We start from the raw sequence: 25,653 nt of genomic DNA, 5'->3' as shown, positions 1-25,653 counted from the left end.
AACCTGTCTCATGAAGTGAGCTGTCACTTTAGAATAATACGAACTAGGTGGTAGACAGGAAAGAACCTAGAAAAGTCTATGTGTGGGCTCCCCCATGTGTTGTTCTGTTTCTTTGTGGCCAAACACTTGCTCCTTTTCACCTACCTGTGAATCACCTTTCCCTTTGAAGTCCCTGGCTTTCCTCACCTGGCTTTCTTTTGTGTTTAGCTGAGGATGGTATTTTAAGGTGAGGGTTTCAGTCATTTTGGCCAGTTACTTGGTTTTCCTGGGTTTCTCCCATGTATACATGTTACTAAACTTTTTTTTCCTGTTAATCTGTCTCATGACAATTTAATTCTTGGCCCAGCCCGAATAACCTAGAAGGATAGAGGAAAATTTCTCCCTCTCCTACAGTACTTCACAAACCTAGATGGTATAGTCTACTACACACCTAGATTATATGGTACTTATCTCACAGAACCACTGTCGAGTTGTACACATGGTTTGTAGGTGACCAGAACGTTATGCGGTGCATGACCATATTGCAATACTAAATAAGAATGAGATCCTGGGGCCGGTCCTGTGGCCAAGTGGTTAAAGTCGTGTACTCCGCTTCGGTGGCCCAGGGTTTCACTGGTTTGGATCCTGGGCGCAGACATGGCACCACTTGTCAGGCCATGTTGAGGCGCCATCCCATATAGCACAACTGAGGCACTAACAACTAGAATGCACGACTGTGTACCTGGCCGGAGGGGGGTGCCGGGGCGGGGGCGGGGTTGAAGAAAAACAAAAAGACGATTAGCAACAGCTATTAGTGCAGGTGCCAATCTTTAAAAAAAAAAAAAAAAAAGTGATATCCTTCCTACCTATTCTAGTGAGAGATACAGATGACCTGGAGATGTTTAGTGATTACATGAGCTGTGTAGAGAGTTAAAAGTGAACTAAGAGGAAAAGGTTAAAGGATTTGAAATTGGAGTTAGAAAAACCTGTATAAAATCTCAAAGTATAGGAAGAACATGCACACTTCTGAAATAGTGGTTGAGCTCTTTTAATCTGCCCGAGAAAGAGGAAGAAATTGTATGCAGCCCTAGCAGAGGTATTTGAATTAGAAAGGACGGAAATAAGCTACCTTAGATTTGTGGTAGCTTATCAAGAATGATTTAGCTCTTCATTTTTTCTTGTAAAAACATCCATCATCAGTAAAGAGATCGTGTTGGTAACACCTTAGTAGTGGTATAGTAGAAGCATCCTAGTTAGTTGATTAATTGAAAAGTAGTTCCGCTATGTGATCATACTTGTTTTAAACATTTATTTTAAATTAAACATATAGATATGTATGTTCATTTGCCCATTTTTAATGTGGGGCTAAGACCTTTTCTTTGAATATGTGTACATGCACAGTTTGAAAATAATTTGCTAGCCACCCCTATAAATGCACCCTTTATAAAATGCAGATTGAGTTTGCATAGTAGAATGAGAACTTAAATGCTTGATAAGCAATCAGTTTAGAATCCTTCTAGAAATGTGCAGTTTTTCTAATCCTTTAGTTGCTTGTCCAACCCAAGTGATTTTTTTGTGTGTGATTCTCCTTTACAAACTAGTTGTTCCAAAACATTCAACTTAGTTTTCATAGGAATGCATCTTTTCGTACTTGTTTTTCATAACATTTAAGTAATGTAACGTTTTAAGTAATTATAGCTACTATAATGGCATAGTTTTGGAAACAAGTATCAGACTCTTAATAAAGATATGACTGCTAATAGAAGCTGAAGGGGATTCCAGAGAGTACTCAAAAAACTTACTATACTCAAGCATTTAGCCCAAGTCATGGGCATCATCAGCATTTACCCAGGAATGAAGAACCTAAGTGTAAGCCAGGCTATCAAGTGGAATTTGGTTAATCATTAGGTGAGGGGAACGTTGCTGCAATTAAAGCACTTTTTATTTTATTTTATTTTTTTTAAGATTTTATTTTTTTCCTTTTTCTCCCCAAAGTCCCCCGGTACATAGTTGTATATTCTTTGTTGTGGGTCCTTCTAGTTGTGGCATGTGGGACGCTGCCTCAGCATGGTTTGATGAGCTGTGCCATGTCTGCGCCCAGGATTCGAACCAACGAAACACTGGGCCGTCTGCAGCGGAGCGCACGAACTTAACCACTCGGCCACGGGGCCAGCCCCTAAAGGACTTTTTAAATAATTTTGCAAGACATGAGACTAGAAGAAGATGGGTACTGGTTAGATCACAAAGGGCCTACTATAATGTTATAAAGTAAGGAATGGGGGACTTTAAAGGCCATGGAAGAACTGCAAGCAAAGGAAGTGACACTAGATTTTGCCTCTTAAAAGGAGGGTTGGTTAACATGCAAAAATAGTTCTGTTTTCATAAAGAAAATCAGAGCTTCTTTTGAGAGTTTTTTTGAAGATTTGATCTGTGGTAATCTGGTTCTGTTCTTTGGACTAATTTTCTCCTTTTACTAATACCAGAATAGGTTCTCAGTGTCCTCTGTCATAGTTTGTTAATCATCATCTCTATACATTAATCTTAGTTTTTTGGAATTGGTTCTTTAACCTATGAAAGACTTAGGGTTTTTCTCCCATGAATATAATACCTATTTTCACAGCTGATAGGTGGTTCTAGCACATAAAGGGAGCCAGTATAGGAAATAGTTCTGCCTTTATAATATTGAATTAAATGTTATTGGACTATTTAGATTAATTTGACCACTAGTTTTTAATTCCAAAATAAGTGGTCTTTGGCAGATTTATATTGAAGAATGTGTTTGTCTAAGAAAAAAATTTTTTAAGTCAAAATTATGGGTGTTCTGATGTCAGCTAAGTTAAAAAAAAAAAAAAACAACTTTGTAGTCCATTGAAATAATAGGCCTTAGAATTTTTTTTTCCAGCATTCTTGAGATTCAATTGTGATTTCATCCTGGTTCCCATAGCTCTTGCTTTATTATGATTGTTTTACATTGAGAATAGTCACTGATCTTTAAAGGATTTAGAATTGCTATTGATTTCAACGTGCCAAAAGCCAGAGTTTATCTTTCTTTTGAAACTACCTGTCCTTTCTAACTACAGTCATACACCACATAACAATATTTTGATCAACGGCAGAATGCCTGTATGACAGCGGTCTCATAAGATTAGTACCACATAGCCTAGGTGTGGTGTGTAGTAGGCTATACCGTCTAGGTCTATGTAAGTACACTCTCTGATGTTCACACAATGATAAAATCATCTAAGGACGCTTTTCTCAGAATGTGTCCCCGTCATTAAGCAACACCTGACTATGGCTAATTTAAGTATGTTTTCTAGACTTAAAGTGGTATCTTGGACTCAGCTTTGACTTCATTTTCTGATTGCAAGTTGTTATTGCTGTGTTGTTTAGATTATTGGTTCTCAGCCTTTTACATTCATGTTGATGCTCGGTTGTATGATACACTCCCATGAGTAGTACCCAGGATTATTTGCCATTCCCGTTGTACTAGTAGTAGTTGTACCCCTTACTCACCCACTCAGAAGCGTATTGGCGAGAAAGTAATACTGTAAGGATAAACTTGATCTAATTTTAATGGACAGAAGCTAAATTGTAAACCTTTTACTGCTGGTGGTCATTCACTTGGACTTGGACCTTTGTTATTTTCCCAGTTCTATGCTGCATACAGCTTTTACTCTTAGTTTTCTGTAAAAGAATGCTTTCCCTCTGTTTTTCTGCTCAATCTTTGCCTAAATCCTGCACATAAAGCTTTTGGTCTTTTCACTGTCTTTGATACAAGCTGTTGCTAATTCCTATCTTTATGGCCAGAGGGTTTCTGTTTGGTTACTTGGACTTAGATCTTATTTTAATCTTGATGTCTAAGTTGTTTTCAGCTTTAGAGGATTGGCTGCATTCCTTAATTCTTGAAAACAGGACTGTGGATGTTTGTGGTATTTAATTTGTAAAGTACACTGAAGGAATATGTTATGCTTAATATTTTTTAAGTAGCACAAATTTGAATTTGGCTTAGGAGGAATGGCCTGCTTAACCACCATATCTCAGCAGTTCCCGTTGTACTAGGTACATTTCTGTGCAATGGGTCCATTTGTTCTCTAGTGAGTAATTCCCTGTAATGATGAAAAACTTGTATCTGTGAAAATGGCTGTGTGGTAGCCTTGTTATTTGTCATTGATTTAGTTTTGCATTTTCGGATAAGGTAGAATGTGACATAAGTAGTAATGTGGTATAGAATAGTCGTCTTTCTTGGCAGATTTCACTAATTTTTTTCAGACATTCTTTTGCTACACTGTGGATCTTGGCAACAAAGCATGGATGAGTATAGCTGATTTGTTAGTATGATCCACATGCACTTTTTTTACGTTAGAATAGATTACTAAAAGGTTTCAACGTATGTTTTTCTGAGTTTCTTTTGAAAGAATGTGGTAGGAGCCTTCTTCCCTTGTACCCCGAATAAAGTATGCTTACAGTGATATTAGCCACGGGTAGTATGACAAGGTAAGAATGTAAGGACAGTCAGTCGAATGTTAATCTGTAGAGTTAAATAGACCAAAGTAAGACTTTGTCCAGTAGATTGACCTGTATGTATGTTTGTTCTTTTAAAATCTGGGAAAGATCCTATTACATTTAATTTGCAAGGAGTGCCCAGTTTTATTGTACTGGAATTTTGTCTATTTGTTCCATGAATTGGACATCATGAGAGAAGTTAGAAACTTTTTTAGTGGAGGTTAATTCCTGTTTTGCAAGCATGTTTTGGGATCTAAGTTTTTTCAGATTTGCCGTGTTACCAAGGAACCCAGTGGTGAGTTGAATGCTTCTCATTTAAGTGATTAGTTACAAATGCTTTTCTGAGAAAGACCTGCTTCTCTTGTTGATCTAAGACTCATGAACTGTCAGCTCATAATTTTTTTCCTTCTTAAAACATAATAAACACCATTGCCAAGAATTTAGGAGGACGTACTTGGGCTACATTCAACCCAGGGACACTTGATGAAAATCCTACCGAAAACACATTACTTCTAAAATGTGATTCTGTGGAATTGACAGTTGAGGACAGTATTATATAGGCAGGCTGTAGTATACTTAGAACAAGCTAGTTCTCAATTCAGTAGTTTGATAAGTACTTTACTACTGTTTGGCACCTGTTTAGAAATATGACATCCCAAAGTGAACATGCTCTTTGTTAAGAATAACAACTTTCTCTTTTAGTTTTCCCTTTCCAGGTTTCCATCTGATAGAGGGGATTATCATCAGACTGTTAATTGGAACACTGGGATAAGACTTGAACAGTCTTGTGTAATATTTCTAAAAATAAAGGAAACTAAAGTGTGAATTACCTTATTTTAGAGGGTGATATAAAATAACACAGTCTATACAGACTTTTTGGGTTTGAAAGTTTTATATTAATGACTTTGGGCAAGTTATTAGATCTTTGTGACTATTTCCACATCTTCAAAATGAGAATGATAATAGTATCTACCTCTAGGATGTTTTGAGAATTAGTGAGTTAACACCACCCCCATGGTAATACTAAATAGCAATATACTGCTTACCTTCTGTATCTCTGTGATACCACTTCAGTGTGGCTTGATTTATTAATTTTGAGACTAAATTTAAGAGAATTTTAATAAATCGCTTAAACTCTTTATATTTAATATTTGTCACTTGCTATTCTATAAGCCCTGTGCTATTAAAAAAAAATATATAAAACCCCTGCTCTTTAAAAAATCACAACAACCTCGAGAGGAAAATAGGCATGTGCACAAAAAATATCACAGACTGAGAGGGAAAGTACTGCATGTTGGTTGAATATGGAAGAGCTGGTTTTCAACCATTTTAAAAAGCGACTGATAAAATCTAATCCCACTAGGGAGTTTATTCATAATACACAGTGTGCATGTGCCAGTTAAAAAAACACTATCAAAAATTAGGTGTTTCCATCACAGAATATTTGTGATGGAAATATTTGAGAAATGGGGCCTTGATTGGTGAGATACTTCAGCTCAGGATAAGGTTGATGCCAGCTGTAAAAGGGGCTCTGGGGGAGGGGAGAAGTAAAGCTCCCAAGAGTGTCAGACCACTTTTAGCAGTTACCACTTAATGCGCAAGGAATTCTTTTTGGTACTGCGTACCGTTTTACTTTTTATCTTTAGGAGCTACCTTTTGAATATGAGGTAAAACATTGATTCTCCTGGCATGATTTTACTAGCCTTAAGGATCCAGAGGCAGGCAACTCTCTGAACCTGATTTAACTTAGCAGTTTTTCATCCCACTTATTGTTAGCCCGTTCACCCAGTTGACTTTTCAAAAAAACAAACATTTTACAACACTCCAGGCTTTTTGTCAGCATTAAGTTTTGTGCAGATATCTTTTATTTCGTTTTGGGCAAAAATCAGGGAGCAACTGTCTAGCTTTTAAGAACAATCATAATGAAATTTTAGGCTGGCTTTTAACATTCCTTAAACACCAGGGATAATATATCTTGGCTGTATCAAATTACTCTTTGATTTTTTTAAAACCTAAATGGCGAAGATTGGCATCTATTTATTATTAATGGAACTTCCATTCAGTTAAGTGATTGGTCAAAATTCTCTATGATTCCATCCTTGAAGTTAAGCTGCTCTGTCCCTTCATAGCTATGTGACCTTACCATTCAGAGAACACTGAAGATTTTGCTCTCTTAGGCCAACATTGCACAGAAGAGTGAGTTTATAGTCAGAATGTCTGCAGTACCTAAAATTAGTTCCTGGCAACCTGATTCATTAGCATTTTTGGTAGAGCACTTTGCTAGTTGGTTGGTTGGAAGCAACTGATGAAGTTAATATTGAAGGAAAGGAAGCCATTCGAGCCACAAGGGGGAGTAAGAGACTAATTTCCAAATTGTTAGGCCCCTATTGCAACAAACATAGCCTGCTTTCTTTTTAGAATTTTGAGATCTAGGAATGATAAAAGGCTCAGATAAAATGATAAAAGTGATTACATACACTGATTATATACTACAGAATAAAGTGATTATATACTTACAGAATAAAGTGAAAGTTCTGGGGAAATTCTCCATGTACACAGGTAAATTGTGCAAGACTGGAAATTTGAACTTCCACATTGTCCTGCAGAATTGGAATTAAATTTCCTGCTGAGGATGTTATTAAAAATGATATTTATAGGGTATTTTGACCTTTTTTTTCCCCTGTTTTTTCTCCCCAAATCTCCCTAGTACATAGTTGCATATTTTAGTTGTGGGTCCTTGTAGTTTTGGCATGTGGGACACCACCTCAGCGTGGCCTGATGAGTGGTGCCATGTCCGTGCCCAGGATCTGAACTGACGAAACCCTGGGCCACCGAAGCGGAGCATACGAGCTTAACCACTTGGCCACGGGGCTCGCCCTGAGCTTTTTAATTAAATAACAAAATAAATTGAGAGTTGAACTTTATAGAATCATTGAATTTTAGGCTTGAAGGAGTATCCAGGCTAGCTTTTTCATTTTCTCGGATCAAGAAACTGAAGCTTAGAGGTTCAACAACTTATGTTAGATCATACCGTAAATACTCATATTTTCTGTCCCTTATGGTAGCATCACCTTAGTTGTAGATTAAAACATTATGTTTGCTCTAAAATGTGTGGGTTTTAGGAGGGATGGGGAGGTTGTCAAAATAACTGGAAAAATTACCACTTTGTTTAATTTCATTTAATGCAATGGCTTCAGTTTTAGACTTTATTTTAGGCTTCTATACTTAAATGAAAATAACAAGTATTATATTTGAGGGCCCTTGTGCCTCAATTTCGTACCACCTTTTGCCTTCTAACTACTGGCATTGTTTGTGCATGATTCGTGTGAAAGCAGAGTATCTGTATCCTAACTTCTCTGTGTTTGTTGTGTTCATGGAAGAGGGCCATGATAGCACAATCTGAAAAACAGGAATGGGGTATGGAGGCTTGGTCTTTCCCACTCACGTATTTGATGAGGTCAAGTCAAAGAAGACTGTTAACCCAGCTATCTTTTCAAGTTGCAGCCAATAACTGTCTCATTAGGGGTTGATTCTTTTGCTTTGAAATTCTGAGGCTGTTTACTATTTGTTAATGACATTTTATGTATATTTATCTTAATGGAAGTTAAATTTAACATTTGGACCAATTGGTGAAATGCTCTCTAAGACAAAATAGGAACCTCTTCGCCATCCCTCATATTTTTGTTTACAAGCAAATCACCTGTTTTTGTGCCATTTCTCTACTGAATACAAGTTTTACCAGCCCAGTAAGGAAATTTGAAAAACACAGATGAGCACAAAAAGAGTGTCAAGATAGTGTGCCAGACTCATTGGTAGTGCCATCTTCCAGAAATAGTCACTATTTATTAAAAAGGATTTTTCTTTAGAACTTATTTTTATATAATAATTGTAATATTAAATAACCGGAAAGGAAAGTAACCTTTTCTATATATGGTAGTTAAATTTTCTTATCAGTTATTTATTCTTTAACTTCTCATTTTTGAAGTAATTTCAAATTTAGAAAAAAATTTGGAAGAATAGTACGAAGAATTTCACATATATCCTTTACCTGATTCCCCAAATGTTAACATGTTACATAACCACAGTATAATTATCAAAATCAGTTAATTAATAAAGTTGGTGAACTATTATATAACCTGTAGAATTTATTCACAAATTATACCACTGTAATCTAATTTTGGTGCAGAATTCAATTCAGGATCATACTTTGCATTTCTTTGTAATGTCTTTCCTTTACGCTGGATCCATTTTTCAGTCTTAGCCTGTCATGATTTTATCACTTTTATAAAGAGTACTGGCCATTTTGTAGAAGGTCCTTCAATTTGGATTTATCTGGTGATTCCTTGTGATGAAATTCAGATTGCGTTTTGGAGAGGAATTCCTGGAAGTGATATTCTTCCTTCCTTCATGGTTCATATTGGGAGATACATGATGTTGTCCTGTTACTTAACCAATCATGTTTAGAGAGGACATTATATTTTTTAATTTAAACAGCAATGAGGACTTCTAAAAATATACCCTGTGGTGCAAATCTATCAATTGAATTGTTTTTTAAGGTAGATGCCCCTGTAAGTATACTTTGTCAAAGTTTATGAACTAAATGTATTTTGCCAAAGTGCTTTCTAAATGGATTATATCATTCTATAATGAATGGAGTACTTTTTGAAAGGGGAGTATATCCCAGCTCTATAACTTGTAGTTTTTCTTTGAAATATACTTTTTGATAATTGGCTTCATGTATTCTAATTGGCAAGCTCAAATCAGAGCACATAGCCCAATGATTTGAATGCATAGTGGCAGGTGGGCCATTCTTTAGGGCTGAAACAAATATATAAACATTTTATAATGGGTTCTTGTTAGTTTTTACAGTTTAGTCTAAGGACCCTTAGTCTATACATTCTCTGTTCCCATTTAAGAAAGAAAGGAAAGAAAAAGTGACTTTGAATTTAATGAAAAGCTAAGGAATAGTTGTTGGGGGGGAAGTGTTCAGTGCTTTAGAGAGGCTTTTCCTGAGATAAAATAGCAAGGAGGAAGTGTTGACATTAATGCTGTAGTGAAACACAAGAAGATTGAATGGGGGGAGAGGTCATGATTTTGTATTTGAAGGTTCTGTCGCTCCTCTTGGTGGCAGTTAGTACCAAAATCCAGACCTCCTGACTTCCAAATAGGTTTAATCTACCTTGCTGCCCCAAACTATACTCCCACCCTATTGGATTGTTTTTGTTTTGCTTAGCCTCCTTTAGGGTCATTATGTGGAAACCTAGAGCAAATCCAAGGGTTCTGGAAACATTAGGATGTACCTAGCCTGCCCCTTGATTCTGCTCTTTCTGAGTATATGTGCTTAGTTCAGCACCCAAACACTTGTCATTGCTTTTTCTTTTTGAGTATTCGTTATCTAACATACAGTATCAGCCTCAACCTCAATTTCTATTATGTTTTGCCTTAACTATTTAGAAGTTTGGTAAGATGATGAACTCTTGATAATAGACTTCAGGATTCTGAGCTAAGATGATTTCCTCCTTCAGTCTCTCAAGATTTTCTCTGTTATATTTAAATAAAGTTGTTCAAATTATAGATGTATTATAATTCAACCTGGGGATTTAATATTTGAGTGCCTGATATGTGCAAAATGTATCTTTAAGAAGTAAGTAGGTTAAGAATCATACATGCGTTTGTGAAAAGTTAAAGATGCGAAATCATGATTAAATTTAGATGTGATAGAGCATAGGATATAAAGTAAAAAAATAAAACTCTTCTGACATCATCCCACCTCTTCAGAGGTAATCTCTACTAGTCCTTTTTGTATCCTTCTGGGAATTTGATGTGCCCATGAAGATATTTGTGTCCTTGATGCATGTACGATAGAATCATATACAAACTGTTTTGTAAGTTACACGCACACAGACTTAGATGGATAGCTTATGCCTCATTCCATTTTGGTATGCACTGCATTCTTTTTTTTTTTCTTTAGTTGCAGTCGTATTGGCTTACAACATTCTGTAAGTTTCAGGGTACATTATTGTATTTCAGTTTCTGTATAGACTGCATCATGTTCACCACCAAGAGTCCAGCTTTTACCCAGCACCATACATATGTACCCCTTTACCCCTTTCACCTTCCCCCACCCCTCTCCCCTCTGGTCACCACTAATCTGTTCTCCTTATCCATCGTGTGTGTGTTGATCTTCCACATACAAGTAAAATCATACAGTGTTTGTCTTTCTCTGTCTGACTTGTTTTGCTCACACCTCATTCTTTTTAATGTCTATATAGTATTATATGGGTGCGTTATTGATAAAAATTAGGGTATTTCCTTTTGTTTCTCCTTCAGTTAAAAGCTCTTTACTAGACACTAGAGGTACTGCAAACTAAAGTGAGTGGTTTTGAGAATTAGCTTTAGGGAGAACGTAGGATTGGAGCTAGGTATTGAAAGGTGGATATTTAGCCCAGATTATTTTTTATTTTTTTATTTTTTTAAAGATTTTATTTTTCCTTTTTCTTCCCAAAGCCCCTCGGTATGTGTATTTTTAGTTGTGGATCCTTCTAGTTGTGGCATGTGGGATGCCGCCTCAACATGGCCTGATGAGCAGTGCCATGTCTGCGCCCAGGATTCGAACCAGCGAAACCCTGGGCCACTGAAGCAGAGCGTGCAAACTTAACCACTCGGCCATGGGGCTGGCCCTTAGCCCAGATTATTTTAAATCAGCAGTTCTTAAAAGTGGTCTTTGACAGACCCCTGGGATTCTTTTAAGGGAGCCCATGAGGTCACAACTTTTTTTTTTTTTTTTTTTTTTGGGTTTGGTGAGGATTGGCCCTGAGCTAACATCTGTTGCCAATCTTCCTCTTTTTCTCCTCCCCAAAGCCCCAGTACGTAGTTGTATATCCTGGTTGTACATCCTTCTAGTTTTTCTTTGTGGGACACTGCCTCAGCATGGCTTGACAAGCATTGCTAGGTCTGCACCCAGGATCCAGACCTGTGAACCCTGGACAGCCAAAGTGAAGTGCACCAACTTAACCACTATGCCTCGGGGCTGACCCCCACAACTACTTTCTTGACAGTACTAAGTCATAATTGGCTCTTTTAACTGTGTCGACATTAGCATTGATGCAAAAGCAGTGGTAGCTACTGATAAAGAAGTGGCACCATGCTGTACTGGTAATTGATATTACATTCTTTACCACCATGCACACAGTTTTTAAAAAAGATGACTGGCTTTACTTAATCTCCTTGAAGCTGTAAAATTATTGTATAATAGCTGTTATGTAAAGATCTTTTTAATATTCTGTGAGGCAAAATAGTAAGTACAGCAGTGATTTCCAGGAACAGCATTTGTGATTATTTGAGTTGTGAGCTGAACTAGTTGCTTTTTTTTTCATGGAATGCTCTTTACTTCCAAGAATGGCAGGCAGGCGAGCTATGTTTATTCAGACTTGGGTATTTGGCAAACATCAGCTTGAAAATGAATGAAATGAGCCTGTCACTTTAGAGGAAACAAATGCTATTTGTGACCAATGATAAAATTCAAGCTTTGAAGCAAAAATGAGAATTTTGGAAAACTTTTATCCACTACTATGATCCTGACAGCTTTCCAAATTTTTTTTATGAGTATTAAGCAATCTTAAGACCTAAAGTTTTTAAACTATGAATATGGAGCGTTCATTGTTACTACTTTTTTTCTAGAAAGTGTTCCTGTTGAGAGAAATACTAAGTACCACTGTTGGAAAGAATAAGTTAGCATTTTTTAAACTTCAGGAAATTATTTCTTGTAAGCGAAGAGTCCAGAGCTAACGTGGGTTTCTGGGAGGGTGGTGGGTTGGTTAGTTAAGGTGTTGTTTTAAAGTGATGACAGCGCAAGTATTTTCTATAGTAATTTACTTGATTTCTTTAGACAGTACTTGAAGGAAAGAAAATAGTTAGGGAATGTGGTTCAGCTTAAACTGTTTTACCCTTCAAAAGGATAAGGTTTCTTGTTCTGTTCTAAATGCTCTGTGTATATTAACTCATTTAATCCTCACAACAACCTTGTGTATTATATCTGCTGCTACCATCTCCCTTTTACAGATGAGAAACCTCTGAGTCCCAGGGAGATTTCAGAATTTGTAAAGTGACACAGTCAGTAAGCAGTGAACTGGGATTTGAACTTAGGCAGTAGGCAGTCTGTCTCCATAGTTTGTCCCCTTTGCAAGTCTGCTGTAAAAAGAATAGGTACTAAAGGAAAATGTTTTTCTTTTATGTTTTGTCCTTTGATATGACTTAATCCTATGTTTTTAAATGAAAGCTTTTTGTACGTTATTTCACCACTCTTACTAGTTACACAAATCTTAGATTACTGAACCCAACGAAAAGTACTAAAGTTGAGAGTACAAGAACACTAAAGCAGATTTTTGAGTGTTGAGATCCCCATATCTTGTATTTACATCTGAGTTGGAGTGCCTGCACTGTTTCAGGAGCTGTGATTGGTGCTTTCCTGTTTGTACTCTCACGTGGACCTCATAGCAGCCTTTTGAAGTAGATTTTCATTTTAATTATTTTATAAGCAGATTTTCATTTGTCATTTTATAAATGAGAAAATTAAGGCTCTGAGAGATTAATTTGCCTGGGATCTCTAAATTAGTGATGAGAGTGGGGTTCAAAGTCTGCCTGATTTGAGAGTTTATACTCTGGTGTCACACCAAGCTGTTGCTCCAGGAAATGCTTGAATGCCCAGAGATTAGGGTCTTGCAGTAGCTGAGGCAGCAGTTTGGGTGTTTTTAGGTGGTTTCTAGTCTAATTGTTACCTAAAGTTTTGATGTTTTACTGTATTAGAAATACTTGACCACAGGCAGGATTGAATGTTTATTTAAATTCTAAATTCCTATTAGTGGTGGCAGGTTGAGCCTACTCCAGGAAGGGCAGTCAGGAGTAGATGACCTGTCAGTTTATATAGTTCCTTCATTTTAATACACTTCAAAGTCAAAGCATTGATGTTATGAACACCATCTTTGGATCAAGGCACATGTTAGATATGATTGTTAATGTATTCTGCCCTGGCTAAATTGGCTGGTTTGGGGGGAAATCATTATTTGACCCAATATATCTTGTGTTTTCATAACCTAAGTGGTTAATTGTACCATGATGCTGTAGAGAGAGAAAAATCTTTTATCTCTAACATCTAAAGCTCTACATATTTTACCCATTGATTAGATTAAGGTTCAGAACCATATCATTTATTTATCTCTGGATTATGAACCATTTACGAAGAGGTATTGGATATAGGCTTCTGGTGGCAACTTGCTGCTTCCTGTCCCACTTAACATTAGGATGACTAGTGAGTAAAGTCAGAATATGTATTAACTCTACTTCAGCTTAATTGCTTGAGGAAATACTGTGAATTTCTGAATATTTCACCAAAATTCATATGGATTAACATTGTAGCCTCAGTTTAGTGCTTGAGTGTAAGATGTTCTTAAGTTTTGTGTTTGACCTGAAAATCCTTTTCTATTATAAATTCTATTTGGATTAGAAAGTTAGTATATTTTGTTACATGAAGAATTTTAAAAGCAGAAAGTATATCAGTAGTCAGCTTAACCTTCCTTTTATAGTTGAAGTGGTGATACCTCATCTACTTTTTTCCTTGTTTAATGCCTCTCCTTTTAAATTCAGATTCTTACAGTGTCCTAGAGTTGTCATCACTTTTCATTGTAATACTGTTGATGAATGAAATTTAGGAGATTGCATTGTATATTTAGCAGGAAAGTCTCTGGATAGTTTGAAATAGCTATTCATCCTTTCTTTCCTTCCATTTTCTGTTTTGCTTGCCTGTAATTTTTTTCCTTATCACTGTTATTTTCTGATAAGTGCTACTTCCTTTTTTTTTTTTTCTTCCTTTGTTCTTTTAATTTTGGTCTTCTCCCTACATTTGCCTGTTTCCTCTGGCTTCCACGTCTGGAAAATTGAGCTTTCATTTCTGTTTGGTCAATTTGATAAATTAACATACTTCATCACCTCTTTCGTGTTACAATTAACTTAATTCAACAGACTCTCTCTTTCATATCTTACATTAGAGTTGAATGAGACCACATTTGATTTATGAATCTTCTGTACAAAATTTTAAAGTGATCCTCTCATTTCTCCTTAAAATCTCTCCAAAAAGAGTGGAACTCACTGTCTGACTACGTGGCCTATTGCAAGTTTGGACTGCTCATAAATTTTCTCATTGAGCAGAAATCTACCTCTTGCTAAATTTAACTACTCTTGTCTTCCGGAGCCATTCGTGTCATATTCTTTCAATCCTCGTGACAGTTTCTAGTTTCCTCACCATTGTTTGCTTGCTTTCTGGGACACTCTTCAGTTTGTTAATGCTGGTCTTGATATATTTTTCTTATAAAGGTTGGCACCTGAGCCAACATCTGTTGCCAGTCTTCTTTTTTTGTTGTTGTTCTTTCCTCCTCGTTTCCCCCAAAGCTCCCCAATACACAGTTGCATGTTGCAGTTGCAGGTCCTTTTAGTTGTGTTATGTGGGACGCCGCCTCAGGGCTTGATGAGCAGTGCCATGTCGACACCTGGGATCTGAACCGGTGAACCCCGGGCCGCCAAAGTGGAACGTGTGCACTTAACCACTGCACCAGCCACACCCTTGATAAATTTTTAAAGAAACTAATAGACTCTAGACTTGGTCTCATCAGCACAATGTAGAACTAAAGTACTTTCCTTAGCTTTGATTCCTAGTTGTATTAATATTTTGGAATCAAATTATCCTTTTTAGTAGGCATGTCACCGTATTGAGGTAGAGAAAATGTAGCATAATGTTAGCAGTACAGGTCAGATTGCCTAGTTGGAGTTGTACCTTAACAAGTTACCTGTGGTTTTGAGCACATTACGTTACATTGCTGGGCCCCATTGTCTTGGAGATAATTGTAGTTTGTACCTTAGGGTTGTGGGAAGATTAAATTGAATAATCCATATAAAGTACTTAATTTAAGTGTCAAAAATGTCATGTGAATGTTAATGATTATTTTCCTCAGTTTATTGCTGCATAACAAACCAATCAAAACTCAGTGACGTAAAACAGTGATTTATTCTGGTGATTCTGTGGCTTGCCTGGACTCCATTGGGCAGTTCTTCTCATGGTATTGGCTGGGGTCACTCATTGCTGCCTTTAGCTGGGGCTAAAATATCCAAGTGGCTCACTTTAACATGTCCCTTGACTGGGGGTGGCTTGGCCTTTCTGTTCAGGGTAGTTTGACTTTTTACAGGCTGGCTCAGGACTCCAAGAGAGCAAAAGAGGAACCTGCCAGTCCTCCTCAGGGTTAGGCCCAGAACTGGAAGAGCATCACATTCTTTTGGTCAAAGCAAGTCAACAAAGTTAGTCTGGACTCCAGAGAAAGGAAATAAATTCCACCTCTTGACAGGAGGGGAAATGGCATACATGAAGAGGGAAGGTAGGGGAACTGGTGGAGGCCATCTTTGGAGACAGTCTACCACAATTATATTCTTTCATAGTTAGCTTTTTAAATGAAAGTGTTAGCCTCTTTAAATTTAATCTTTAATCCAGTCTGTCTTGCTTTTTGTTTCTTAAATCTAAATGGTTCTTAGCATCATGTCATTGGAAGATTTGATAGATAAAAGTATGCCATTTATCCTTTCTCACCTTTTTTTTTGTATAAGGAAGATTGGCCCTGAGCTAACATCTGTGCCAGTCTTCCTCTATTTTGTATGTGGGATGCTGCCATGCTGTGCTTGGCACTATAGCATGACTTTATAAGCGGTGTGTAGGTCCACACCAGGGATCCAAACCTGTGAACCCCAGGCCACCAAAGTGGAGCACACGAACTAACCACTATGCCACCAGGCTGGCCCCACAAATTCTTTTATTTTTAACAGCTTTATTGAGGTATGGTTGGTGTACAATGAACTGCACGTATTTAATATGTGCAGTTTGATGAGTTTGCTTTCTCAACTTAAAGTCAGCATTTCACCAGAAACATTTGCCACTGTCGATGCTTGGTCCCTTTGGCCTATCATTAGGCCAGTAAGCAGGCTGACTACTGTTATTTCACCTTCCTGTTACTTTGTAGGTTCTAGTTAGCAGCTTTAAAGTTGTTTTTGTTGTTTTAATGAGGTGTTATTGCTAATTCACTTCACTTTGGGGGAAGAGGTGCTTAACTGCTGTCTTAGAAATTCTCAATATGAGGCCAGCCCAGTGGCGTAGTGGTTAGGTTCATCACACTCCACTTCAGCTGCCTGTGTTCACCGGTTTGGATCCCAGGCATGGCCCTACACCACTGGTCAAGCCATGCTGTGGCGGTGACCCACATACAAAATAGAGGAGGATTGATATGACTGTTGGCTTGAGACCAATCTTCCTCATGCAAAAAGAGGAGGATTGGCAACACGTCTTAGCTGGAGACTAATCTTCCTCACCAAAAAAAAAAAAAATTGTGTGTATGCGTTACTCAGTGTAAAACAACATTTTTAAGGCTACCAAAATAAAGATGAGTTACTGTTTTCTCATAACATTTATTGACGCCTTGCCTAAATAACTTCTTCAAGTTTTCTGATGTATACTTGAAAGTTTTACATGTTAAGTGATTCACCCTCAACTAACTGCACATGTTTGTGGCCTTCATCTCTACATGTATAGAGAGGGTTAGATAAAGTCACTGAAAAGTGAAGGATGCGACCAGGCAGTGTTATTCTTAGTTTCAGTTGTCTTCCTTGCTAGACCACTTACCCGCAAACTTAGAGACTGTCTTGCTCACCATTATATTCTCAGTGCCTAGCACAGTGGTATATAAGTATTTGGAGAATAAGTGGAAGAAATATGTTGAAACAGTGAAATGTAAAACAGGAATGCCTAGATAGAGAGTTCATTTCATGGCTGGGCTTAGTTATTGTCACTTCTTTTATTTGAAAGTATTCTTAGTGTAATCTTAAATAATATGTAAATGAGCCAGAGAGCAGTTCACAATTGAATTGTATATGGAGCTTTCTTTAAATTTATATATTTTCTTCCACTGTTTAATTTGAAGTTATTTGTGAATTCTGGTTAATCACATTACACTTTCTTTTGTTAGAATTTATAGTTTTAACCTTTAGCCTAGCCAATCAGAAATAGAATTTACCCTTAAAACCGTGGAGTGCCACAGTTTTAAACCTAGACTGATTCCAAAGCCACTATGCCAAACAATCTCCCAGAGATGAATGAATGAATAATGCATTTTGTATTAAGATAAAACTTGAAAAGACCTGGTCATTTGTTTAAATGGAAAAAAACCCACTTACTATATTAAATGGAACTATCTTCTGTTTGAGGCAGATTCTCAAAGAGCAGCCATAGCGTTCAAAGAGTATTTATGCCCCAAAGAGCATGGTGTTCAAAGGATAATACACTTTTGCAGCTAATGCATCCTTGAATATGAAGGTATGGGTGTGGTATAATAAAGATTTTGTTATCCCAACCAAAGTGCTCTTCTGATCTCAGGCCGGTAGTTTCAAATATTGATTAATAATCACAGGAAGCATCATGTCAGGTTGACTTGTCTCACCTCCAACCCCTTCCTGTAATGCAGTGCAGCTTTGCCACCTTGGCCACCACCCACTTCATCTGTGTATCTGTAACGTAAGTGTGGAAAGGGGAGAGAAGCTGGGTTAAAAGCTTATCCACCCCTCCCTCCATCATTGAAAATAGTAATGAAGTAGGCATAACAAAGAGTTATTTTACAACATTTTTTCAAACTATTTTGCATGTAGGTAGGTGCTGTGTAGACTAAAACTATTTAGTGAATGCCAGAAGAATAAAAACCAAGAATTAAATACCTTTTTCCATATAAAAATTGACTTGTTTGGAGTTAAGCCCAGTTGAAAATTAACTTTCACCTTGATACCTAGAGTATATTTAGTAGGAGGAAATAGAAGTGGTGAGCATTTGGGGTTTTTTAACATTTGCCTAATTATTTCTCCGCCTTAAAAGAAAAAAAGACTAGTTTGTTGTGCCTTCTGCCCCTAATATGATTTTCCTTTTCTCTTTGTCACTTGTAGAATATTATTATTAGCACATTAGGATTTAAATTAGTTTAGATTATTATAGTTTTACACAAAGTTATATTTGGTGAAGTTTTATTTTCTGTCTAGGGTGATCTGTAAACATGTATCTTATTAACTAAAAATCGCTGTAATGAAATTAAAGGTTTATTCTTCAGATCTATAATTCTGATAATCCTACCACTTAGGATTTAGTTAGGAAAAGTAAAACTTTTACTTCGAACAGATTTTTACCTGTTGTGAGCTATTAATACTTGAATTGCGTTCTTATAAATGAAGTTAATTTTGTTCTGCTTCCTGTGTCATGGACTCTGGTAGTGTCTTTTACACTATTGGTTTCTGCTTAAGTCTTATTCCTCCAGAGTCCCAAAAGGTTTGTCTCTCATTCTTTCCATTCTAATGTCATGACTGCCTTGAAAATGGAGAGTTTGCCATCTTGTTTGAAAATGTTATGAGCTATCATGCTTTCATATTCATTGAAACGTGCAGTCTTTATGAGCATGTAAATAAATCGCAGTGGGGGGGGAGGCCAACAATCAAAGGTATAAATAATTAAATAGTAAACTGAACACTAACTTCACATTTTGAGTATTGCTGTCCAAGGCATTCTACTTCCAAACCACAAATTCATGAGCCTACTGCATTCAAAAATTGTTGTTATTAGCAACAACTGGGTATTAAAATTTTATAGCTTAGGCTATAGTATATTCTTAAATGCAGATTCTTTCACTTTTGTAAATATCTTATTCTTATTATGACTTTTTCTTTTCTTCCCAAGTCTCTTTTGGAAAAGTTCTTGATCCCCAATGCTTCACAAGCGGAGAGCAAAGTCTTCTATTTGAAAATGAAGGGAGACTACTATCGTTACTTGGCTGAGGTTGCTGCTGGTGATGACAAGAAAGGTATGCTGTGTTTTTCGACCTGTTTGTTGAACTTCTATAAAATAAGATAGTATGGAAGTAGTCTATTTCTGAAGTGTAAGCAACTTTTTTGTTGTTTTTTAATTGCTTAGAGCACTAAATAAAGAGCAGTAATATACTTTTTTTCTTTTTTTTAGTCCTAGACTATTTATTGCCTAATGTTGGTATTCTAAAATATAGCCTTGCTGAAAAGCCAGTTTTGTGCATAGGAATGTTTCCTCACAATGTTAAGAAACAGTCGTCACAGCATAACTGTAGAGCAGTGCCAACTAATCATTAAAAATATAATAGTGCTGAGATAAGTACGGAGTTGTTTTTATCTTGACATTGACCAATGGCTAGAGTGGTATTCTAGGAGAAGCCTTTTTTTTTTTCTTTTTAAGAGCCGTGTTCTAAGGTTGCTACAGCTTAACATTTTAGAGGATATCATTGGATATCAAAAGTTTGGTCTGAGGGGTGAAGATGAAATGTAAACTTTATCAGTACCTTTTCGTGTGTTTTATTATCCAGGGATTGTGGATCAGTCACAACAAGCATACCAAGAAGCTTTTGAAATCAGCAAAAAGGAAATGCAACCAACACATCCTATCAGATTGGGTCTGGCCCTTAACTTCTCTGTGTTCTATTATGAGATTCTGAACTCCCCGGAGAAAGCCTGTTCTCTTGCAAAGACAGTATGTATTTTACCTGATATGTGTAAATTTAGTACTTCTTATTATTTGAGCACTGAAATATACTTTTTTTAATCATAGGCTTTTGATGAAGCCATTGCTGAACTTGATACATTAAGTGAAGAGTCATACAAAGACAGCACGCTAATAATGCAATTACTGAGAGACAACTTGACAGTAAGTACATAACAGTATCGTTAATGGTTAATGTGGTTGAAGAGATTTTGTTACAGGTTACTAGAAGGAATATTCCTAGTCTCTCTTATTAAATAGAAGATCTTATCTGCTATTAAAACTATAAAGAAAACCACCCTATGGAAACTGAGATATTAGACCAAGGACTAAAAATGTACACTTTCATTAGTTATGTATCTGTTGTTGAAATTTAGTTTTTAAAATAATTTTGTAATCTGGTTTTGAACTGTTAATCATACAGGCTATTTTATTCTCCACCTCAATCTGGGTGATTCCAATTTTTCCATTTCAGTTGTAGAAGAGTACTGAAGTTCTCTTTATGTTTAAATTCCATTAAAAATGGTTTTCTTGACCATAAAGTTGCTTCTGTACTTATACAGCTATGGCAGTGTGTTGATCACTTCAGTTGCAAAATTTCAGATACTTTACAGAATCCAAATGGAAATCTATTTTGCTTGGTCTTAGTGAAAAAAGTGATTGTAGAAGGTCATGATTGTCTTTCTTGGTTTACTCCAGACTGAAAAAAGAACCTCAATGCCAATATCACACCAAAAAAGTGAATAGTAATGCTTTAATAATGTTAAGTATCTAAATAGTGTTCAAATTCCCATTGTCTCTTTTTGTGTTTTTTTAAAACAGCTTTTTAATTTGAATTGAGGGATCCAAATAAAGTCTTGACATTGCAGTTGGTTGATATATCTCTTTGGTCCCATAGGTTTTTCATTCTTCTCCTTCAGATAAATATTAAATTAGAAGTTTTGAAGTTGAGGTGAAAAAATTATCAAGTATCTGCTGTGTGTCGGGTAAAGAGCCAGGAATGAAGATCATAGCTAGTGCTACTGGTTTGTTAGCTTTAGGGGTATTTCTCTTGGGGACTGTATATCATCATTTTATACATTTCGCTTCTTTCAGCTTTATTCTAGTCCACTGCCAATTTTCTGAACCAGTTCTACATTCTAGTGTTGAAAATTCTCAGCAAAGAGTTTTTCGAGCAGTATCATGTACTTGTTTATTACTAAGTAAACTTAAAATTATTTTAGAAAGTGTAATTGGGGGGAATGTTGTGAGATTTTTATTTTAGTCAAGAGAGTGAACTATAGTTTCTTGATGAATCTTTATTTATATCAAATGAAAGAAGCACTTCAATCTGTTAGCTAATTTTAATTTTAAGAATTTTTCATAGCTTTCTGGTTTGAAGTTATGAAGTAGTTGTTATTCTAAAAGGTAGAATCTGAGACCTAGTTACTCTGTTGCATTGACATCACTTTTTGAGAGGCCCTGATGTGAAATATATACTCCCAGCTGATTTTGGTATCAGTGTAGCATGAAGAACATATGCAACAACTGAGTAAGAAGAAAACCAAGGTTAGGATTCTGATTCTGTCACTATTTAGTATGTGTCTTTAAGCCTTGGTATATCACTGGTCACCATTATAGATTGATTGGATCATTTGTCTGTCAAAGAAATTTTGCTAAAACTACCTAGTATTTGAGTGTAGATCTGGATTTCCAATCTTGTCAACACATAACCCTAGGAAGAAAAATATCTTGTATCAAATTTTTTCATGTTTGTATGGAAAATTCAAGAATTTTTGAAGGCTAGAACTGGAAAGAGATGTTAGAAGACAGTTTAATCTTAACTTACAAAACTCCCTGTTTAACAGGAGGGCACAGGCTAACTGTAAAGTCTCCTTTCCAGGCCAGAGGTATATGTGATTAATAAATAAATAAAATTAAGGGGTGATTTGGGGGGAGAAAAAAAAATTACTGAGATTTTTTTCCCCACTTCATTTTTCAGTGTATAAGCAATATAAAATTTAAGATTGTTTTGTTGATCCTTTTATAATTACCTCTAAAAATCATTGTAGAGTGGTAAAACTTATGTTAATGTTTGAAGCAGCTGAAGTAAGTTTTAGATCTTTTAACTTGCTAAAAACTAGCATTAATGAAAAAAATTAATAATCCATAATCCTACCACTATGAGACAATCAAATTTTGCCTCTTAGATAGGGTTCTGACCATACTATTTTGTGAGTTCAACTATTTTGAATCATACAAATTCACAAAGGAATGTTTTTCTAAGTTAAAAATGTTAGAAAAGCTAAATTTGTATTTTAGTTCAGACTTGATCCTAGTTCTTGAATTTCATGGAATCTAGGATTCTCTTTGGTGGTGGGAGTCAGTTTATAAGTTCTACCAGGGGAAAGTGGTCAACCTGAGCTCTTTGAGCATGGCCCAAGTTAGATGATTCTGGTTTAGTTACACTAAACTTATACATCCATCCCTTATTGGGGCTGTACAGGACAGTCTGATACTCTGATAGCTATTGATGCTTAGTATTTTGTAGCACTTATATGATTTCTTCTACTTTCTCTTTACTGTCTATGAATAACCAAGAATATCCTATATCTGACTTTATTTGAAGATAACTCCGTTACGTACTGTATTTACCATGCTTACAAAATGATTAGGGAGAAGGTAAATGTATTGAGATGTTTTGCATCTTGAAGCTGTCCTCAGGGCTGCAACTTCTTTAAGAAAGCCTTTCAGCAAAAACCATGGTTACATTCTGGTACCTTGGCATGTGTATTAAGACTTTGTTTCAAACTGAGACATCTTTCCTTCTTTTACCAGTTGTGGACATCAGATACCCAAGGAGACGAAGCTGAAGCAGGAGAAGGAGGGGAAAATTAACCGGCCTTCCAACTTTTGTCTGCCTCATTCTAAAATTTACACAGTAGACCATTTGTCATCCATGCTGTCCCACAAATAGTTTTTTGTTTACGATTTATGACAGGTTTATGTTACTTCTATTTGAATTTCTATATTTCCCATGTGGTTTTTATGTTTAATATTAGGGGAGTAGAGCCAGTTAACATTTAGGGAGTTATCTGTTTTCATCTTGAGGTGGCCAATATGGGGATGTGGAATTTTTATACAAGTTATAAATGTTTGGCGTAGTACTTTTGGTACATTGTGGCTTCACAAGGGCCAGTGTTAAAACTGCTTCCATGTCTAAGCAAAGAAAACTGCCTGCATATTGGTTTTTGTGGTGGGGAATAAAAGGGATAATTGGTTCCAGTCACAGGTGTAGTTATTGTGGGTACTTTAAGGTTTGGAGGACTTACAAGGCTGTAGTAGAAATGGATATCCCGTGGATATTACATGTTGAACCATGTATATCTATGGAATACTCAGTCTCAGTGTGCACACTTTTGGCTACAGCTGCAGAAGTGTTCCTTTAATCGTGACCCAATTTACTCTGGATAAGGGCAGAAACGGTTCACATTCCATTATTTGTAAAGTTACCTGCTGTTTGCTTTCATTATTTTTGCTACACTCATTTTATTTGTATTTAAATGTTTTAGGCAACCTAAGAACAAATGTACAAGTAAAGATGCAGTAAAAATGAATTGCTTGATATCCATTACTTCATGTATATCGAGCACAACAGTAAAACAAAAAACCCATGTATTTAACTTTTTTTAGTTTTTTTTGCTTTTGTGATTTTTTTTTTTTTGATACTTGCCTAACATGCATGTGCTGTAAAAATAGTTAACAGGGAAATAACTTGAGATGATGGCTAGCTTTGTTTAATGTCTTATGAAATTTTCATGAACAATCCAAGCATAATTGTTAAGAACACGTGTATTAAGTTCATGTAAGTGGAATAAAAGTTTTATGAATGGACTTTTCAACTACTTTCTCTACAGCTTTTCATGTAAATTAATCTTTTGGTTCTGAAGCTTCTCTAAAGGAAATTGTACATTTTGGGAAATTTATTCCTATTCCCTCTTGGCAGCTAATGGGCTTTTACCAAGTTTAAATACGAAGTTTATCATAACAACAAAATACTACTAATAGAACTACTGTTCCCAACCATGTCCCATACTCCCTCCTCCCCCTGAAATAAAAGTTTTAGTTGTTTTTTCTTTCAGAGGCAGGGGGGATTGATTGGAGAAAAGTAATTGTTCCATTTAAAATTTTGGTATATGGCATTTTCTAACTTAGGCAGCCACAATGTTCTTGACCCATCATGACATTGGGTAGCATTAACTGTAAGTTTTGTGCTTCCAAATCACTTTTGTTTTTAAGAATTTCTTGATACTCTTATACCCCGTCTTCAATTTTAATCCTTTATTCTATGTGTCAGGTGCACAGGATTACCTTTTTTAGCCTTCTGTCTTGTCACCAACCATTTCTTCTTGGTGGCCGTGTACTTGGGAAAAGGGCCGCATGATCTTTCTGGCTCCACTCAATGTCTAAGGATACCCTGCCTCCTTTGCTTGCATCCCATAAACTATTCCCCTCATCCTACTTACTGCAACAAATCTCTCCTTAGTTGATGAGATTGTGTTTATTTCCCTGTAAACCCTACCTATCCTGAATGGTCTTGTCATTGTCAGCCTTTAAAATCCTTCCTTTTCCTGTCGTCTTTAAATAATGATGGGGCTAAGTTATACCCAAAGCTCACCCTACAGACTATTTCCTCAGTACCTTGCAGAAAACACCAAACAAAAATACCGTTTTTTAAAAGGTGTATTTTTTTTTCTTTTAGAATGTAAGCTCCTCAAGAGCAGGGACAATGTTTTCTGTATGTTCTATTGTGCCTAGTACACTGTAAATGCTCAATAAATATTGATGATGGGAGGCAGTGAGTCTTGATGATAAGGGTGAGAAATTGAAATCCCAAATACTGTTTTGTTGATTGTTTTATTATGACCTCAGATTAAATTGAGAAATACTAGCCCTTTGGGACAATTGTCCCAAATATTACATTCAAATAAAAGTGCAATGGAGGCCTTGGGGTCTTTCTTTCAAGGAGAAAAGATCTCTTATGCATTTGGGACAACATAATAATACACTTCACTCACTGCTCGCTCTTTTTCTATTGGTTTCTCCTGACCCCTAGGCCAAGGACATGAAATAATCATTTTATAGCTAAGAAAAATTCATCTAGACTGAGGAGACTGATCTCATTCAAGTAAATTATAAAGAAAATCTAAAGCCTGTCATATTTGCCTATTTAATGTGCATTGGTCATCTACTAAACTAGTTTGATTCTGAAGTAAATTGTGGTAATACTTATTATTAGTTGTTAATCTGTTTCTGCGTAGTAGTGCCCAATAGATGAAAGAAGATTACAACCTGAGATTTTTTTGCCTTGAAATTTGAGTAATAAATTTTTTCATAACTTATTTAATTCTCCCCAAATCCAGGCTTCATGTCTGTTTTTGTCAGTATGCCATGATAGTTCCAGGTGTTTGAAGAATCCAACAATGTATTTTTGGGTGTATTATTGGAATTGTTAAAAAATACATATATACAGTCATGCGCTGCGTAACATTTTGGGCAACAGCAGC

At 36.2% G+C, this 25,653-nt stretch overlaps 1 protein-coding gene across 15 annotated transcripts in view; it reads left to right on the top strand.

The window, feature by feature from the left end:
* The window catches only part of YWHAZ (tyrosine 3-monooxygenase/tryptophan 5-monooxygenase activation protein zeta), a 34,423-nt gene extending 9,333 nt beyond the window's left edge, over positions 1-25,090 (top strand). For all 15 annotated transcript variants that reach the window (XM_070222447.1, XM_070222444.1, XM_070222443.1 and 12 more), the window contains 4 exons: positions 19,283-19,406; positions 19,935-20,098; positions 20,177-20,272; positions 22,925-25,090. In XM_070222447.1, coding sequence (XP_070078548.1) covers positions 19,283-19,406; positions 19,935-20,098; positions 20,177-20,272; positions 22,925-22,984 — 444 coding nt within the window. In that variant the 3' untranslated portion in view covers positions 22,985-25,090. The remainder of the gene's footprint in view (positions 1-19,282; positions 19,407-19,934; positions 20,099-20,176; positions 20,273-22,924) is intronic.
* The last annotated feature ends 563 nt before the right edge of the window (positions 25,091-25,653 follow it).

This window comes from Equus caballus, chromosome 9 (assembly GCF_041296265.1).
Source record: "Equus caballus isolate H_3958 breed thoroughbred chromosome 9, TB-T2T, whole genome shotgun sequence".
NCBI lineage: Eukaryota > Metazoa > Chordata > Mammalia > Perissodactyla > Equidae > Equus > Equus caballus.
Note: the sequence above shows the minus strand (reverse complement) of the source record. Positions and strands in the feature narration are given on the sequence as shown.